Source organism: Syngnathoides biaculeatus, chromosome 10, assembly GCF_019802595.1.
Source record: "Syngnathoides biaculeatus isolate LvHL_M chromosome 10, ASM1980259v1, whole genome shotgun sequence".
NCBI lineage: Eukaryota > Metazoa > Chordata > Actinopteri > Syngnathiformes > Syngnathidae > Syngnathoides > Syngnathoides biaculeatus.
In genome coordinates this window covers 12,513,746-12,533,528 of record NC_084649.1, presented here as the reverse complement: position 1 = coordinate 12,533,528, position 19,783 = coordinate 12,513,746, and the positions used below count along the sequence as shown (strand labels likewise).

The 19,783-nt window shown below is 41.0% G+C and overlaps 1 protein-coding gene across 2 annotated transcripts; it reads left to right on the top strand.

Annotated features, from left to right (window-relative positions):
* The first annotated feature begins 146 nt into the window (after positions 1-146).
* kdm5ba (lysine demethylase 5Ba) lies at positions 147-18,881 on the top strand. 2 transcript variants are annotated; one of them, XM_061831557.1, is made up of 28 exons: positions 147-475; positions 554-885; positions 4,408-4,485; positions 4,553-4,675; positions 4,813-4,983; positions 5,264-5,392; positions 5,478-5,571; positions 5,666-5,763; positions 5,841-5,999; positions 6,513-6,632; positions 6,874-7,032; positions 7,404-7,585; positions 7,780-7,942; positions 9,698-9,817; positions 9,949-10,143; positions 10,355-10,536; positions 11,167-11,291; positions 11,419-11,569; positions 12,887-13,007; positions 13,084-13,439; positions 14,678-14,816; positions 14,896-15,075; positions 15,303-15,461; positions 15,730-16,149; positions 16,220-16,295; positions 16,380-16,567; positions 17,534-17,809; positions 17,922-18,881. In XM_061831557.1, exons 2-28 carry the CDS (start codon positions 733-735, stop codon positions 18,057-18,059), a joined length of 4,455 nt encoding a protein of 1,484 aa, XP_061687541.1. In that variant the 5' UTR covers positions 147-475; positions 554-732; the 3' UTR covers positions 18,060-18,881. The 2 variants fall into 2 exon arrangements, with proteins under 2 accessions (XP_061687541.1, XP_061687542.1); XM_061831558.1 differs by having other exon boundaries at positions 148-475; positions 5,267-5,392.
* Positions 18,882-19,783: the final 902 nt, after the last annotated feature.

Here is a 19,783-nt window from a genome sequence, read left to right as displayed (position 1 = left end):
CAGCTGAACTATGACTTGTGCCTAACCAATCAGATGGCTCCTCTCGACCATTTAAAAACAAAGATCCGGTCGGAGCGGATTGGTATAGGAGGTGAGTTCGATTTCCAAACCGTGTAGTGTTCCCATTATCTCTATCCGGCCCGGCGGAGTCGTTCGCTGCACAGCCAACCCGTCGCACGACGTAGCCGTCATTCCCCCTTGTGTAGAAATCAAACCCATACAAGAAGGGAGTAATCGTCTGGAAGTAAACCACGGAACCAATAATCCTGAAATAGAAGTATAACGCTTATAAAGGACAAAGACAGCGATAACTTAGCTAAAGTTAATTTCTTACGGTTTTGAGATAACCTCAACTGACGTTTAGAGGACTCAATCAAACCAACCCGACACAGTTGACATGTTTGTGTTATTACTGGAATATCTAATATCATTTTATAGTTACATTGTTTACAATTATACCAATCGTCCACACAAGGTAACTGGATGTATGATGATGGGGTTTCAGATTAAATGTTCCCCTCGTAACAAGTCATTTCTGGGTGTCTACTTTTAGGAGCGGAAGCGCACAGACCCTGTGCGTCACCCCATCGCTTCCAACTAGATAATTCGCCTTTGAGTTGAATGAGTGGAGAATGGATACGGACTGAAGTGAGCACTACAAAGCGAACAATTTATTGAGCGTGGGCAACCCATCTCCTATCATTCATCGAGCATCACAACGAAGATGCAAGAATGACTCAACCTCACCTGAATGAGTTCATTCCTCCCCCGGAGTGCCCTGTTTTTGAGCCCAGCTGGGAGGAATTTGCTGACCCTTTTGCGTACATCAACAAAATACGACCCATTGCAGAGAAAACTGGCATCTGTAAAGTGCGACCGCCACCGGTAAGCCTCTTTGAGCATTTGGCTGTTTTTGGGAGACTTGCGTGGAGGACTTTGTCGGCGAGAAAAGAGCGTCAAGTCGCAGTCAAAGTTGTGTTTTTTTTAGCCAGCTTTCAACATGGCGGAGTGGGGGCTCGAGAGTTGAATTGTCAGCTAGCTGTGTGTTTGCTAACCTTCAGTGTAACCAACCGCTCAACGAGCCTTTCAGGACCAAAACACACACGTGTGAATCTGTTTTTCGACGAAACTGCCAAACATCCAGTCCCAATGTTGTGCGCGTTCGAAAAATGTATTTTGAAAGCCCAAGTTTTTACGTCTGCAATGATAATTGGTATTGTTTACATTAAGGCAAAGTGAGGTGCTTCCTGGACTGGCGTCACACGATTACAGCATCTTGTCAGCTATTTTGGCTACTGCTTAAAGACGAGTGTTGATCTGGAGAGCACAATTCGATGGCTTTGGTCTGTGTTGTCTTGGTTTCCAGTAGTCGTCTGTCCGGTGTGCAGCTACGTGCGCGGGGGCCAACTGTTTATGGAGATTAAGGACTCTTAATCACAATGGCCACACTCTTAACATATATATTTTTTACACGTCTTTGTTGACGTTCGAATTAAATGAAAACATCCAGTGAAATCCTTGTATTTTTCTTCGTTTAGTGTTAGAGGATTTTTTTTTTCAGTCTTGAAGTTTGATTACTTTGCTCCAACTGGATTAAAAATTGTGGCTCGATTCGCATTTGCCTAATTTCATTATTGACTAAATATAGAGTCTTTGAACGCAGCACGACTTCATCTTCCATATATTTTAGCCTACTATTCCTCATGTCTCGTGTTTGGAAAAAGCCCCAGATTTGTCAAGGGTGTGTCCACGCCTCATCAGCCTACTAATGAAATAGAGGCCCAGATTAGACAGAACTAAATTGACAAATATGCACACGGTGTATTTTACGGACACGTTAATAATGTCCATGATGTATTATTGAATCTTTTAACAGGACTGAAGTATATGCAGTGAGATGCATGTTTTATACGGTCAAATGGGATTAGATCTGCATAAAAATGACAAGAGGAAATGGCTCATTTTGTGTTGATTATGCAACAAATGTACTGTTAAGTCTTTTATTTGAGGGGAAAAAGTGGTGTGAAGTCCTGTTTGATGCCAGTGCCATCAAAGGATTTTCAAACTGGCCTTTTATTAGATCTTTTTTTGTGCTCATCGAAGTGTTCAATTTGTGTATGTCTGCATGCATGCATTATACGGGACCATCAGACTCTTGAAGCTTCAATTCAAGTTTCCTATATTAAATTATATTTTAAATATACTATACAATCACAATGTGTTTGAGATTGGTCGTCCTTTTGACCACACAGTACATGTAAAGGAGATGATAAAGTGCAAAAATGTCTGCCCCAGTGTTTATGCGCACACATACGCTGGCTACAACATTCACAGGTGCACAGTAAAGCACTACTAGATTCTCCCTTTCAGTTTCCCATTTATATTTGCCAATTTAGTGTTGTTTTATTATTGTGGTTATAATTTGCAATGTGTAGAAAAGTTTTCCATGTTGGATTTTGGGATTGTTTTATTTTTGATTACCTTTTTTGGGCATCATGAGCATGATAATAATTGAAAAATGTTCTCAACTACTACATGCATGTTTTTAAAGGTAGAATTTTCTATTGTAAGTGTTATTACAAGAATGTGGTAACCAGTATAGTAGTTGTCCCATTTTTTTTAATGCAGTTTTTCTGAATGTTTGAGTGTAAAATCAAGTTTCACATTCACTAATCCAACAGTGGCACTTAGTGGATTTGTGTACCTTGTGGTCAAAACAAAAGTAATTTGCACAATTTTGAAAGGAGACACCTAGCTTTTATGACTGAAAACCTTGACATTGTGGAGCTGCTAAGCTCATTTAAATCAGCGGTATGTGGGAGCAATTCGGCTACCTGGTTTAGAACAGTAATGAAAATCTATTAATTGACAAGATAAGACTATTTGCTGTATGCGCTTCGAAAAGGTAATCCATGTCACCTCGAACATATTACTGCACAAAGACGCTTCCAGAAATTAATTAAGGCATGGAAGCATGCACGGTCTATTCTGACACACTTTATTACGAAATAACATATGTTCTAAATATGTGTATCTATAATATTGTTATGAATGGAATGTTTTGAATCGTGTGTGCTGTTGGTTGAAAATTGAGATCACTTTAGTGTATAATTACAGTCATTATTTTTAGGCATATTGAGCATCTGTGGGTAAATGTTTTGCCCCATTAAAAAAAAAAAAAAAAAAAAAAAGAGTTCCTCTAGTTGATGGCTAAATCATGGGTTCTCTACTCATGATTTCAACAATTTGTTACAAATCATTAGGCTAAAGTCATCGTTGCTGAAAGTAATATCTGAACATTTTTGCAATACATGAATAAAAAACAGACATTCAACATACTAAGTCTACTTGCCTCAAATTAACTTTTGTAGATTACCAATACCTGGATAAGTGGTTTAAAAAAAAAAATTGAAAAAGTTTTGACAAGCACACTGTTGTTGTTTATTGACATTGTGACTGTTAAAAAATACATAGGCAGATACGCAATTTGGCTGAGTGGTAGGATAATGTAGTAAATTCATTAAATGCATAACTTGAATTTATTAATTCAATAGCTAATACTTGTGCACCAATGATTTTTCAGCCTGTATTTTGGAAAGATGCTACCAAGAGATTTCGTTACTTTTTGAAGAAGACTGCTTATTGTCCTAACCTGAGTAGTGTTGATACCTCAAAGAAGTAATTACTATCCTCTCTGTGCCACCACAGCCACCTATGTTTATTTTAGGCTCTTAGATGTCTGTATGGTACAACAAATCAGAGCACAGAAAGCACACAAAAAATAAAGGTGTTTTTTTTGTATGTGGAACATCAAGGAAGACTTCTTTCATGTGCGATGAGTTTTTATCTGTGATTCAATCGCACGCTATCAAAATGAAAGGAGTCTCTCTTATGTGCATCAGTTACACTGCAACCTTGACATACACGCACGCAGGATCAAACCAATTACATAAACTATTTCATAATCATAAAATACTGTGGCAAAATGTGTGGGGATGTAGCATTTTCATGTGAAGCTGGGCCTTTCTTCCGGTGTCTAAACCTTGTTACCAACAATAGATTTGTGCTGTTTTGCAGGAAGTTGTGTGGTCTGCTGTAAGTTATGCTGGTGATGCAGATAGAATAGTCACTGTCAGTAATGCTGAGATAGGAGAGTCTCAGTTCTGTCAGTAACACTGCTGTTTGGATTACCTCAATAGCTAATAAACATTTTCACTTGTACATGTTTCAGTGATGGGATCTGCATGTTATGATGGTGAATTATTTGAGCTGATAAAACCGTCACACTTAATTGCTCAAGGGAGAAAATAACAGGCTGGTTATTCATGGTCTCGTTCTTCTAGTGTCGAACTAGAATATTCAAATGCCGCATACTTATATTTGCATATTTATTTTTTTTTACTCTAGGAATGGCAGCCACCATTTGCTTGTGATGTTGAAAGATTGAAATTCACACCACGAATTCAAAGACTCAATGAGTTGGAGGTATGTTAATGCAACTGTATGTTTGGTAACTGTGTATTTACTAATTCTTGTTTGGTGGTGTTTTCAGGCTCAGACTAGAGTGAAGCTGAACTTTCTGGACCAAATAGCAAAGTTTTGGGAGCTTCAAGGCTGCACTCTTAAAATCCCTCACTTGGAAAGGAAAATTTTAGATCTCTACCAGCTCAACAAGGTGTCTGCAAATTCTGGCACCACCCTTGACCCCCACATCCCACCACCCTTCCACATATTCACAAGAACAGTAACATTTTTGTTATATCCCCACAAACGAGAGTCATTAATTCATGGATTCGGTATTGTGTTGTTTAGCTGGTGAATGACGAGGGAGGTTTCGAGGCCGTCTGCAGAGAACGGCGTTGGACTAAAATCTCTGTCAAGATGGGCTTTGCTCCAGGCAAGGCGATCGGCTCCCATCTGAGGGCGCACTATGAGCGGATCCTCTACCCATATAACCTATTCCAGACCGGAGACAATCAGCCTGTAGGTCCCATCAAATTGTGGTTCTTTGTTGTGACTGTGTATGGGTTTTGCTTTATTCTCAGTGTAGATGTCACAAATAGCACAGTTTTAGTGTAAGAGTGTATTTACATCACACTGATCGCCCCCCCACCCCCCTCTGATACCTTTGCGTATTGGATTTGTGCCAAGTGTTTTTATTTACACAGTATTCTTGATTTCAGTTGAATCAAAAAAGGCATTTCTCTGCACCAGGATCAGCCTTCATTTTCCTTGCCTCCTGTCTTTCAACGTCTTGTCTTAGCAGAGAGCCACTTTGACCAATGACACAAAGGATAAGGTGTACACCCCACATGACCTGCCGCAGCGCCAGTCTGTGCAGCCCCAGGAGATGTGTAGCGTAGCTCGTCGTGCAAAACGGATGAGAGCTGAAGTGAGTGTGGTCTGCCTGTCTTTCTCTCTTTCGCCCTTCCTCTGGGTGTGATGTCTCATTTTACTTATATTACAACACCGTCCAGAGAGGGTGCTTCAAAAGCGAAGCTGGGGAAGATCACAAGAATCGGCCCAATCTCAGGAGGAGAATGGGAACATATGTTGCCAAAGCAGAACCTGGTAAATAATAAATCATTTTTAAGGTCATCAATATGAGTACTCTGTATGGCGACGATTTCAAGCCTCTCATTGCTCTTGCAACCATGTGTTTCAGTGAGCATGTCGGTGAAAGAGGAGCCCGTTGACTATATTGTGACAGAAAATTGTGCAGCAAATGTGTCAAATCACATTCAAAATGGTACAAACAGTAAAGTAAGTATATTGTAGTGTAGTCACACATCTAAATTGTTGTTGCTACACTTCCAAAACAAATGGTTTTGACTACTCAGGTGGAGCAATACATGTGCCTAGTGTGTCACAGCGGAACTGAGGAGGACCGACTATTGTTGTGTGATGGCTGCGATGATAGCTATCACATTTTCTGTCTCATCCCCCCATTACATGAGGTTCCCAAAGGAGACTGGAGATGCCCCAAGTGCCTCGCGCAGGTGAGATGCATCCTCTCTGTCCTTGGAGAGCCAAATCCTGATGCAATACACTTGTTTTTGATTGGAAACAACAACTCAACACAATTCATCCATCCATACATACATACATACATACATACATACATACATACATACATTTTCAGGACCGCTTATTGTCACTAGAGTCCCGGCCATGTTGGAACCAATCCCTGCTATGGTTGGGCGAGAGGCAGGGTACACCCTTAACTGCTCGCCAGCAAAGGCACATATAAACAAACAACCATCCACTCGTTGAATTTAGTGGCCTGAATTAATTTACCATGCATCTTTTGGGGTTGTGGGAGGAAACCAGAGTACCTGGAGAAGAACTACACAGGTATGGGGAGAACATGCTAACTCCACTCAGTCGAGGCCAAATTTGAACCTCAAAACTGTGAGGCAGATGTGCAAACCAGTCAGGCATCATGCTGTTAACACAATTCAAAATTCACAATGATTGAATCTGTGTTTTGTTTTTTTCTCTTAATTTTGCAGGAATGCGGCAAACCCCAGGTTGCTTTTGGCTTTGAGCAGGCCAGCAGGAGCTACACCCTGCAAACCTTTGGAGATATGGCTGATTCCTTTAAATCAGATTATTTCAACATGCCAGTTCACGTGAGTGGGGATCCTTGCTCGTGCTGTCTTGTCTCCTTTTCTGTTTGCATGATTACACCCAACTTACAGGGTCAACCAAGAAATAATTAATAATGAAAAAATAAATGGAGGATGTAGCATATGACGGACTATATGATATTATACAGTAGAACATAATGTTTTCCGCTATGACTTGAAAATCTTGCCATGCTCTGTAAATGAATTGACTTGAAATGAATGTTGATCTCTGAACTTGATGTAGATGGTTCCAACTGAGCTAGTGGAGAAAGAGTTTTGGCGTCTAGTCAGCACTATCGAGGAGGATGTGACTGTTGAATATGGAGCAGACATTGCGTCCAAGGAGTTCGGGAGTGGTTTCCCCGTGAAGAATAGCCATTTTGAAGTGTCTCCTGAGGATGAGGTACAAGCTCTTTACATGTAAAGAGGATGTGGATGATCTCTTATACTAGCCCTGAATTTTTAATTGTTTCCAAAGTGGTGTCTTGTACAGTAACTTTGGAATTTTTGTAATCTGACCAGTAATTCATTATAATCATATTTATTAGAATCCTATAATAGAATGCTTGTGTGGTTTTTGCTTTTTTTTTTTTTTTTTTTTTTTTTTTTTTTTTTTTTTTTGTGGAATGGGTGTGGGGGAAATAAACTCTGTTTAAAAGCATTGTAAATTTCTTGCTGGTAGCTGCAGAATTACCATTACAATTGTGTCATTTTTGTAACTAACTCATGTCAGGTGGGCTGGTCCATAGATTTGAGACTTCCTGTGTTCTACAGCATTACCTAACTAGTGGCTGGAATCTGAACAACATGCCTGTGCTGGATGCCTCGGTCCTGACTCACATTACAGCTGACATCTGTGGGATGAAGTTACCCTGGCTCTATGTGGGCATGTGCTTCTCCTCCTTCTGCTGGCATATTGAGGACCACTGGAGCTACTCAATAAACTACCTTCACTGGTACACTTCTTAGTAAACTCTTTCCTTTAGAGTTGAAGAGATTACCTTATATACATTATTTTCCAGCCTTTGCTAGGTAATTATAAATTTTGTATTTTGATATTATTGTTTCTTATAAGAACGCAACAAATTATGTCTATTAGTAAAAATGGCGGTGGTGGTATCTTTTTTTCATTATTTTTTTTTTACTGTAGGGGTGAGCCAAAGACATGGTATGGGGCACCAGGTTATGCTGCAGAGCACTTGGAGGGTGTCATGAAGAAACTAGCTCCTGAACTCTTTGAATCACAGCCAGATCTCCTTCATCAGCTTGTCACCATCATGAATCCCAACACATTGATGAACAACGGCGTTCCGGTAACTTGCTCAGTGTTTCAAAACATTTTTGACCATCAGATCAAAGCAGGAGGTAGTGTGACCAGGTTCAGCAAAATCTCAAGTCAACGGTCTGTTAACAAAAATGCAAGTTGCTGGTAACACTTTCCCAAATGCGACGTAAAATGTGGTCTGTAGCGTATTCCGCATTTTCCAGCACTACAATATTTGATCCATGATTTGAACCGTTTATTTCTCATAACTCGACAGCGTGTGTATTACTCATAGAAATGAAAATACTTAGCAACTTGAGCTAAAGTGCTGTGCGATCGCTGACTGGTCAAAGGTCACTCAAAAGACATGACATGTCAAGCTCACAAATGGTTGAAAACTATTTAAAAAAAAAAAAAAAAAAGTTCTTTCATTTTGTATTCAAAGAAGGTGCCGTAGACATTGTTCCCTTTGTCACTAACGCACAAATCTAATTAAATACTGCCGAAATGACACTGCAAAATTTGTGAAAGGCGTTACAGGCAGGACACAAAAAAATGTGGAAAAGTACCACCATGCAAAGTCATATAAAATAAGAACGCTGTAGATATGGGTTAAAATCCTGGAACACTATACAAAATCTACAAGCGTCTATAGACGAGCGTTGAGCCATGCCTCTTAACAGTGAGAAAGATTGGGTAAGGAAACGCAATCTGTGGTATGTTGTATGGTATTATCTGTTTAACATAAGGCAGAAGGATGTATGATGCAATCAGAGTGCCTGGAATGTCGAGGATGAAAAGCCTCAACGTGGTATTTTTATTTTCTTACTAAAGGGAGATAACCACCAAAGTCCACAGTTGTGTCCTCTGAATATGTGCTAAATTTGTGCTTATTTCCAGTAATTTTGCATTTCCAGTATTTAGGCTTTTCATTTTAGTAAATACTTTAGAAATAGAATGTGTAATAAAAATTACTAATAGCGATAGAAAATATTTTTTAATGAACATGATCAGGCTCGCTGTTCCCTCAAAATTAATCCAAAGGGGGTCTATTTTGTAGAGGGCAGGACTGTTGGCAGGCCAGTCAAGTTCGTTCAAAACACAGTTTCATATCCATGGCCCATGCTTTGTGCACTGGTGTATATGTTACAGGAAGGGGTAAACCGTGTGATAGTCCAAAATCTCTTGCTATGCTCAAGCAGTCACTTGCTTTCACTGGAGCTCAGGGGCTAATAGTTTGACTTTGCACGAACAGTTTGGAGATGGCCCCTTCCTGTTCCAATATGACTGCATCAGTGCACAAATCAAGGTTCATGAAGACATGGATGAGAGAGTTTCGTGTGGATGAACTTGACTGGCCTGCACAATCCTGATCTCAACGCAACATTTTTGGATGAATTAAAGTCAAGACTCAGAGCCAGGCCTTCTTGTCCATCATCAGCATGTAATCTCACAAATGCCCTTCTGGAAAATTGGTCATAAATTCCCATGAACGCATTCATATACCTTGCGGGGAAACTCTCCCAGAAGAGTTGAAGACATTTTGAATTGTCAAAGGTCGACCAATATAATCGTAAACCCCATGGATTAAGAGTAGGATGTTTTTTAAATTCATATCTGAGTTAAAGCCGATGAGTGAATACTTTTGGCAATATAGTGTATGTGTTTTGTGATTTCCCTTGACAGTGTCAAGTGTATTGGCTGTTATTAAGTAGTGCAGGCGTACGCAGTGAGTGTAGAAATACAATTCCAAGAAACAACATTCATCACCCCCCCACCCACCTTTCTGTCTTTTAAACTATAGATCTATCGTACCAACCAATGTGCAGGAGAGTTTGTCATCACCTTCCCCAGAGCATACCACAGTGGATTCAACCAAGGTTTCAACTTTGCTGAAGCAGTCAACTTCTGTACCATGGACTGGGTTAGGAGCTCATGAATTATCTGTTACTTAATGTCCTTAAATTATTATTACTGTTTGTTGTGTGAAGATGTCCAGAGGATCACGCTGTGTTAGTGAGTGCTTTACTTGAACTAACATCAATTTCCTGGTAGATGCCTGTTGGCCGAGGCTGTGTGAAACACTATCGCCAGTTGAATCGGTATTGTGTCTTCTCCCACGATGAGATGGTCTGCAACATTGCCTTCAAAGCGGATACAGTGGATGTGGACCTGGCCTCCGCCGTGCACAAGGAGATGGTCGCCATGGTCCAAGAAGAAGAGGAACTTCGAGAGAAAATCAACAAGATGGTGAGGAGTTCTAGTTTGTCATCCATTGTCAAGTGTCAGAGGTAATTGTGTACAATGATTTTGGTTGTATCAAAGTATATTAGTGGGTGTAATGAAACCACATCTTCCGTCTTCATGTTGCACAGTTTTAACATGTTATCAAACACTTTTTTTTACACAGCTGTTTCTTTTCCCTCTTCCTCTCTAATGAGTGTGAATCTCTATGCCCCAGGGTGTGGTTCAGACACGGCAAGTAGATTATGAGCTGCTCCCCGATGAGGAACGGCAGTGCTGTAAGTGTTGGACCACCTGCTACCTGTCTGGCATCACTTGTGTCTGCAGTCCTGGCAAGGTGGTCTGCCTGTACCACGCCCAGGACCTCTGCTCCTGTCCACCTACCAACCTAATTCTCCAGTGAGTCATCAGTCACCATGGCAACTGAATGTGGTTAAAAAGGGTTCTACTTTCAATCAGTGTTACCCCTGCTAATATAACTCGGGAAGCAACAGTTTAAAATTAACCCAGGCAGCTGCTACCACAAGTACCGAATTTTCTGCACTATAAGGCGCACCGCATTATAAGGCGCATCTTCAATGATTGGCATATTTTAAAACTTTTTTCATATATAAGGCGCGCACCGCATTATAAGGCGCATAGAATAGATGCTACAGTAGAGGCTGGGGTTACCTTGTGCATCCATTAGATGGACTGCGCTAAAGGCTCGCTATTGATGAATATATAAGGCGCACCTCATTATAAGGTGCACTGTCAGCTTTTGAGAAAATTAAAGACTCTTACGTGCGCCTCATAGTGCGGAAAATACGGTACTCCAAAGTTGCCCTACATTTGCAGAATGGACTAATACCAAAAAAGTAATTTAATTTTCTGAAAAATATGTCAATGTGCACAAAAGTAGTGCACAAAACAAACTGAAAGCTGCAGTTTCTGTTGAATGACCAAGATGTTAACCTTGCACTAAGAATATAAATGGATATGGGGGTTTAGAAGACTGCCTTTTTATCTTATGTCATACTTTTTCAATAGTTACAAATTTACACTGGATGGGTTATACCCCATGATGTCGTCAGTGAAGTTGCGTGCAGAGTCCTATAAGGAGTGGCATAATGCTGTGCAGAGCATTCTAGAGAAGACTGAAAACAACAAAAGAGGTGACGTTACTTCAAGACAGTTTACTTATTTTGGTCATACTTCTAGAGAATTTTTATTTCATTTTTTTTTTTCTCAATTCTTATGCAATCTTTTGATGTGCTAAATGAAAGACTTTTGTCTGGTTAGGTCTGGAAGAGCTTCACAACCTGGTGGAGCAGGCAGAGACAAAAAGGTTCCCACAAACCAGCCTTTTGGATCGGCTGCGTATTGTTGCCGCAGAAGCTGACAAAGTCTCTGTGGTAGCACAACAACTTCTCAATGGGAAGAGGCAGACAAGGTAGTACTCATTTTCAATGTGATTATTTATATAAATTTCCGCAAAAGTCTCATGACAAAGTAGACCGATCATTACCTTTGTCCATCATAGTAGCGGACACTTAGTGCTTTTAAAAAAGTGTTTTTGCCCCCTTCCTGATTTGTTTTTTTTTTTTTTTTTTTTTTTTTTTTTTTTTTTGGGGGGGGGGCATGTTTGGCAAACCTAAATGGCCCTGTGTGGAAAAAGTGATTTCCCCCCGAAACATAATAGTTTGGGCCACCCTGAACAGCAACAACTGCAATCAAGCATTTCTATTAACCTGCAATGATAGTACTGTGGAGGAATTTTGGCCCATTCATCTTTGCAAAATTAAGGTGTAAAAAATAAATAAATAAAAAAGGTTGTGGTTCCGATTTCCCGACTGACCTTGAAAATTCCCGCTAACCTTACATTTTCACACCACGGAATCTGTCAGGAGCTTGGTTCTTCAGTTCCCCATGCACCCCGAGATAGCACCCGTGAATACCCGCACGTGCACTCTGCGCGCTGCTGCGGAAGGACAGAGTTAAGCCGGTGTTTGACAGCAGCCGCGGCAGGTGTGCCACTTCCTCGTGCGTGCTGCTACACCTCATTGTGCCCTGATTACATTGTGTATTTAAGCCTTGTTTTTCACACTTTTTGCTAGATTGTTGTGTGTGAATATGCATTCATTTTCACAAGTGTTAGCTAGCGAAATTGGCTCGTACCATGCCATAGCGTTACTGAACCTTATCAAGTCAAGTTACGTTTTTATGTTTTGCCATGTCTGATTTTTGACATTGTTTCATGTTTTTTGGACCAAGCCTTTTCCCTTGTGATTTTTCAGTGTGGCACTTGAAACTTCTGTGTCTCATAGATTTAAACACTGAGTGGAATAGGAACTTCAGTAAAATACTAGAAAACTGGTCTGGTTCAGAAAAATCAGACGGGAGAGTTGTTGGGGTAGCACGATTACTGTTCGAACTGTGCCATTTTGGACAGTGTTTGTCTCAGGAAACGATTGAAGTGTTATGGCCTCTGACAGGGCGTGGCTACATTTTCTGTATGGTGAAGCCAATTTAGGCTGCTGGACTTTTGTCTTCACGAGAATTTGATAATCATGTACCGTAATTGTTTTGCTACCTCTAAATGGCAAACACTTTCACAGTACGTTATTTTACCATGCATGTGTGATTTTTTTTTTTTTTTTTTTTTTTTTTTTTTTTTTTAATTTATTTATTTTTTTATTTTTTGGTCATGAATTTGCTGTCCCTCAAAATGTTTTGTCATTCGTAATCTTTCCTTTTTCTAATGTTGCAGGTTTCGGTCTTGTGGGGGGAAGTCTCAAAGCCACAATGAGTTGACTGTGGAAGAGCTCCGCTCTTTTGTCCAACAGTTGGACAACCTACCATGTAACATAAGACAAGCACCTTTACTGAAGGTTGTTTACCAATTTATTTTTAGAGTTTGACTGTCTTTAATATTCGAATCTAATAGCATTTGTATGTGCCCTGCAGGACCTGCTGACTCGGGTTGATGAATTCCAGCATCGGAGCGAAAGGCTCCTCTCTGATGAGTCTCCTCACTCTGTCGAGCTTCAGGAACTGCTGGATCTGAGCCTGGGCCTTGATGTAGAGCTGCCCCAACTTCCTCTGCTCAGGGAGAGGCTGGAGCAGGCCCGCTGGCTGGAGGCTGTGAAGCAAGCCAATAGTAGGCCAGACAACCTTTGCCTGGACACCATGAGGAGGCTGATCGACCAGGGCGTGGGTTTAGCACCTCACAGTTCGGTGGAAAGAGCTATGGCTCGCCTTCAGGAGCTCCTGACGGTGTCTGAGCAGCTGGAGGAGAGAATGCTCGGCCTTATGAAAGCCAGGTGAGAACAAACGCATGCTTTTGCTTCCAAACAAAATCAGGCAGGAGGCAGGGTACACCCTGAACTGGTTACCAGCAAATCACAGTCCACATGGAGACAGACAGGGGTCGTACTCACAATCACACCGAGGGGCAATTTAGAGTCTCCAATGAATGCATTTTTTTGGAATGTGGGAGGAAACCAGACTGCCTGGAGAAAAGTGACACAGGCACGGTGAGAACATGCAAACTCCACACAGGCAGGGCTGTGATTTGAACCCTGGTCTTCAGAACTGTGAGGCCAACACTCTCCAGCTGCGCCACCGTGCCCCATTCTGAATCGTTTTCATTCGTTTAAGTGCTATATATCTGTTATATAATCACTTGGAAATAGCAGATGTGGTTGTAAAGTTATCGTAGAACTATGCAGAAAATTAACATTTTTGTCCTCTCTTAAAGGGCCACTGAGAGGAAAAGCGTGATTTTTAGTATGTTTTTGTTTTTTTTAAAAAAAAAAGGCAGCTGAAATTAACCCATCTGTTTTTTCACCACACATGATTTTGACATATATGGCTTTTTGTAACTCCCACCATGGAAATCCTCTCGAGGAATTTGTTTTGGAGAAGAAGCAGGAAGTGACGGGCCGATTACGGCTTCGGCCGGGGTGGCTCATTGCAGCATCAAGCTGGGCCGCCTTATGGCGTTGTCGTCACTTGCAGCTGAGTACGCTACATACTGTCGGGGTGTCTGTCGTTAGTTAGAAGTTATCCGCATATAATCTAAATATGGCTTGAAACGATAGGGTAATTTTGCCCCGGTCACTTCACTCAATTGTGAGATGGTCCCTTCTTTGACAAGAGGTTCTATGTCAGAAGGGGCATCGGAAAAATCCGAAAATCTCTGTTGTTCCTCTCCCATAGCAGGTCCCACTTCGTGTTTTCAGTGGCGAATGTCCCAGTGTGACCTCTGCTGATGACGTTGCAGGCAATATGGTCGAGTGAAACTTTCGCAACTTTGCGCGTGGATGACACCCTCTCTGCTCATATATATTTTTTTAGACATTTAAGTTAATGTTATTTGTATTTTTCATTACAATATCTATTTTAGAATGTTTATAGGCATGACAGTGGCCCTTTTAGTTGAGAGAAATGTGGCAGGGAAATGTTTAGTCATCTATGGTTGTCTGCTTTAGTCTACTTTACTACATTAAACCTGATATTTAATAATTAATAGAACACATTTGTGTGTGTCTTCCCAAAGTCCATATCACAGTATAGAAACACTTGATGCTGCGTTACAAGAAACGGAAAACGTCCCTGCTTATCTGCCGAACTGTCTGCAGCTGAAGGATGCTGTGGTGAAGGCCAAGAAGTGGCTTCATGAAGCTGAAGCTCTGCAGGTAAAACAAACATTTGCTGAAGATTCTGCTTGAGAAAAGCCCGTCTGGCCCTACAAGTGTTGCCTTTGCATGCTTATAGCTGGGGGGGCGTATTCCCGTGCTGGAAAACCTTTCTGAGCTAGTACTCAGGGCAGAGGGTATTCCTGTGAGGCTCGACCCTCTCAGTCGACTGGAGGCACTGGTCAGTGATGTGCAGACCTGGAAGGAAAGCGCTGCAAAAACATTCCTGCTCAAAAACTCACCCTTTTCTCTCTTGGAGGTATGTTCAACATTTTAATACTATGTTCTTTGCATTGTAGTTGTTATTTTGCTCCCTACACCACACTGAATATGCCTGTTCACATGATGACTATCTCACAATTTACCAAAATTGTGTCTTCTATGTTAAAACTTATTAATTGAGGGTGTTTCTGGTCAAAGAGTTGCTGAAGCTATATTTTAACAACCTTTATCCTAGCGTGCTACAGAATATTTTGCGTTTTGTAGGTGCTGTGTCCAAGATGTGACGGAGGAGATGGACTTCATGGGTCGAGATATAAAAAAACAAAAGAGGGAACACAGATGAGTAAGAGATCACATGTAAAGCTGGACTCGTTCTACGATGTGGAAAAGGCACTTTTGGAAAGCAAAAACTCTGCCTGTGCTGTAGGTGTTGCCTCTTACATACATGGGGAAACAGTTTTGTTCTCATGTCATTGTAACTTCATTAAGATATTATAATTTACTTGATTTTAATGCAGAAATGTTTCTAAGGCACTGTTTTTTTTTTTTTTTGGTCCATTTTTGGGGGAGAATTACTATAAGTTTGACCCCAGACTTCAAACTATGTTAACCAAATATTAGTGTTAAATAAGAAGCTCTGTCAAACAGGATCTGTCAGCATCATGTGCAAGAAAATCTTCCCTCTTCACAGATGACCACCCTCGATGACGTCCGCGACAAGGAGATGGAGACCTTGTTGGCTCTGAGGGCTTCAAACGAGTCCAAGCTTCTCACTGCTGAGAACTTTTGTGCACTTAGTGTGTGTGTTTGCCAAAAGCCGCCCTCGGGGGCCATGGTCCAGTGTGAGCTCTGTCGTGAGCTTTTCCACAGTGGGTGCGTTGCAGCAACCGCAGACCTCAAATACGGTCAAGTTTGGCTTTGCCCCTTTTGCCAGCGTTCGAGGAAGCCACCCCTGGACAAGGTATTGCCTCTGCTGGCATCACTGCAAAGGATTCGGGTCCGACTTCCTGAGGGACACGCCCTACGCTTCCTTATCGAGCGGACTGTGCAGTGGCAGCACAGAGTTCAGCAGGCCTGCACGGGTGGACTCCTGGAGGAAGTTTCGAAGATGGTAGGTGGACAGATTGGCATCCAGGCATGTAGTGTTATTGTTTGTAACATTTTATGCGTTTACATTTCAGGGAAAAAACAGATACAGAATATCGCAAAAGATGGGCTCGTCTTTTTATACAGAACACCAGTGTGTTCCAGTCCAGGGTTAGTTTAATTAAACTTAGTGTGTATTCCCCTACCCCCTTTTCAAATTCTGTAGCCAACCCTTTCTCAATCTGCGTTGAACAGGACTTTGCCCTGAGCTGGAGGAGCTGATGGTGGAGGGGTTCCTACTGCAGGTCACACTTCCAGAGACTGAGCAACTTTACACATACTTGCTGTACAAACTGGCTCCTCTGCCCACTCAGAGATCCTCTTGTAGGAAAAGCACAGAAGATGACGAACTCCAGATAGAGAGCACAAAACAGCACAAAAAGGTATTGAATAAACTTACATTTATGACAACATGCTAATCAAAAAACACTTTTCAATGTATTCCTTCTTAACCGTTCTCCCTCTTGGTGGCACAATTCTCTCAATAAGCAACAATGCATGATTGCTGCAAGGAGTTTGTTACACCAAATTTCAGGAAAAAAAGAAATTGTGACCTGTTAAGTACTTACAGTGAAGAAAATAAGTATTTGAACACCCTGCTATATTGCAAGTTCTCCCACTTAGAAATCATGGAGGGGTCTGAAATTTTCATCGTAGGTGCATGTCCACAGTGAGAGAGATGCTCTAAAAAGAAAACTCCAGAAATCACAATGTATGATATTTTTTATGATTTATTATTTTTATAACATGCATCTGATTCAGGAGCTAGACTTTTAAAGGTGGACTAACAGGCCTTTGAGGATCAGAATTCTAGCTGATAGACAGGTGTTGAAATACTTATTTTCAGCTGTATCACACAAATAAGTTGTTGAAAAAAATCATACATTGTGATTTTCTGGATTTTTCAGACCCCTCCAGGATTTCCAAGTGGGAGAACTTGCAATATAGCAGGGTGTTCAAATACTTTTTTTCTCAACAGTATTTCAGCCGCTGTATGTACGTTCATTGACACGGTCCGTGGTGGAGGAAAAAAAAGCTTGGGGACCACTGTATTAAAGGAAACATAATAAAAATGCCATAGCCCGACTAGCGGAAATTAGCATAGCTGTTAGGGTAATTATAAACCTTCAAACAACTGCAATATTAACATTCACAATCGTGTACAAATACAGCATACAACAATACTCAGAGGCATATATTCTATCTGTGCTTTGGGAATAAGCACTGCTACTGGAGCTTGTTTTGCGATATCTGCCCCTGCGTACCTCCATATATGCTGCAGCTCCTTCACAAGACATATGGTAACTGCAGAAATGTCAAAATGTTTCTTTACGTGCATGTCTACACAGAGTGGAGGGTCATGTCACAATAAAGAGACACAGAGCGTTCAGAGCAAAAGGACCAAGCGACGCAAAGAAAGCTCTGACGCTCAGCACTCAGGGAAGGCCAAGAAATGTTGCAAAAAGAAGTCCAAGAGGAGACTTGACCGGAGTGAAGAAAGCAGGGGGAGTTGCTCCCCCACGCATGCAGTATCAGAACCTGCTGCATCTGTGTCTGCATCTGATTCAGATGAGGACTACTCGTTGTGCGCCGCGCCCTGGTGCAGAGAGCCAGAAGGAGACGAGGTGTGTTTGATAATTAGCCACCACACAGACTGACAGCCCCTGACCTTTTTTTTTTTTTTTTCTCGAAATATACTTTAAAGATCCTGTTTTTTTTTTTTTTTTCCTTTTTCAGTTAAACTGGGTCCAGTGTGATGGAAACTGCAATCAGTGGTTTCACCAGGTCTGTGTGGGACTGTCTTCTGAGCGTGCAGAGATGGAAGACTATATTTGCATAAGCTGCACACAGCCAGACTTTGACAGAGGGGACTGAGGACCAAAAAGTGACTTGATGAAGGATCAGCACGCAGCACTTGAAGTGCACCCCTGAACTCTGTCCCCTTTACCTTGTTGTTTGCGCTTAGTGAACACGGTGCTAATCACTCGTCTCCTACGTTACGACAGACTTGTCACTGTTTTTATCATTTGGCTGCTTCTTCAGCCAATCAGCTAATCATTTCCCAAACTTTCCAGAATTAACAGTGCGGGGACTTTTCAACCAAAAGTCAACAGAATTCAGATCTAGCCCTTTTTTCCCCCCAGCATGCATCTGAACAATGTGGAATTTCATCTGTAGAGTGAATATTCATCAAAGCAATAACCGAACTCAATAATTCCGGTTCAGTTTCACCTGAGCTAAGAAATCCCGCTATTACACATCTTGAATCTGTTACAAACCAGGCAAAATATTAAGAGGTTGGGGAGATATGTTGAGATATCTGAATCTTGAGTTTGTGAATGGAGGAGGTGGGGTGACGGGGTGGAATATTCACTGTTGTCCCTTTACAATTGTCTGACTAAATTTGGTCATTTTCCTTTTTAGGGTGAATGGGTAAAGAGGTTTTTTTTCTTTTCCGTGAGACTTGTTCACAAAGTGAGAATGACTTGTCCGACATCCAAGGAATGTACATTTTCTTTTAGGGTGAGGTTTCCCAGTTAAGATTTAGGTTGAACATATTCTGTTGGATTTAGATTTAACACAGATTGTGATTTGCCACGGGTATGACCTTTTTCTGCTCCCTTGGCTAAATAATATAATTCATATGTTGCAGTTTGCAATTTAAAATTAAAAATGTTTGTTCCCAAATGTCTGGATCTGTTGATCTTCTCACCTATTTACTTAATATTCTGTGAATTAAATGAACGAACCATGATTCCATGAATACTTCAAGAAGCTTGGCTATGTATGGAAGTAAACGTGTGCCACCAGGATTTTAATTTGAAATGCCGCAGAAAACGGGATTTGAATTTGAATTGTAAAGTGATCCCATTTTCAATAGTTGTATTTCAGCGTAACTTTTCAATGTTAACAATTCAACTGGCTACAATTCACCGTCTGTGCCAACAGGTAGGGTTATGTCAGTTCAGAACTGAACACACAGCCAATCCCAGTTATGCTTTCTTGGTCACGTTATGTCACATACTAACAAAGCGTAACTAGATTGGCTGGCTGTTTGGTTCCGACCTGAAGTAACCCTGCCTCGTGGCACAGACGGTGAATTTTAGATAACGAATTCTAGCCAGTTAAATTGTTAACATTGAAAAGTTACGCTGAAATACAACTATTGAAAATGTGATCATGACATTTCAAATTGAAATCCTGTTTTCTGGGGCATTTCAAATTCAAATCCTGGTGGCATATGTTTACTTCCATACTATGTTCTTTTTAAACACACCCTACAGGTTTTTTTTTTTTTTTAAAGACCTGCACCATCACTTCACTGCATCAATAAAATAAATCAGATTACCTAAAGTGTGGGGGACCTCAAAAGTAAACACAATAGGTTGGTCTAATCATTAGACTGGCATTGCGTTTACTTTAGACTCTAATGGATAGGTTTCTAATGACGTCACCACCATCCGTGTACCAATCGGATAAATTAATGATAGAAAAAAAACTTCATGCTTCACCTATCACCAAGATGGCGTAATCGGAAACCTATCCATTTACAGAAATAGTTGTGGTTTAAGAACTATGGGTTCCAATAAATCAATGTA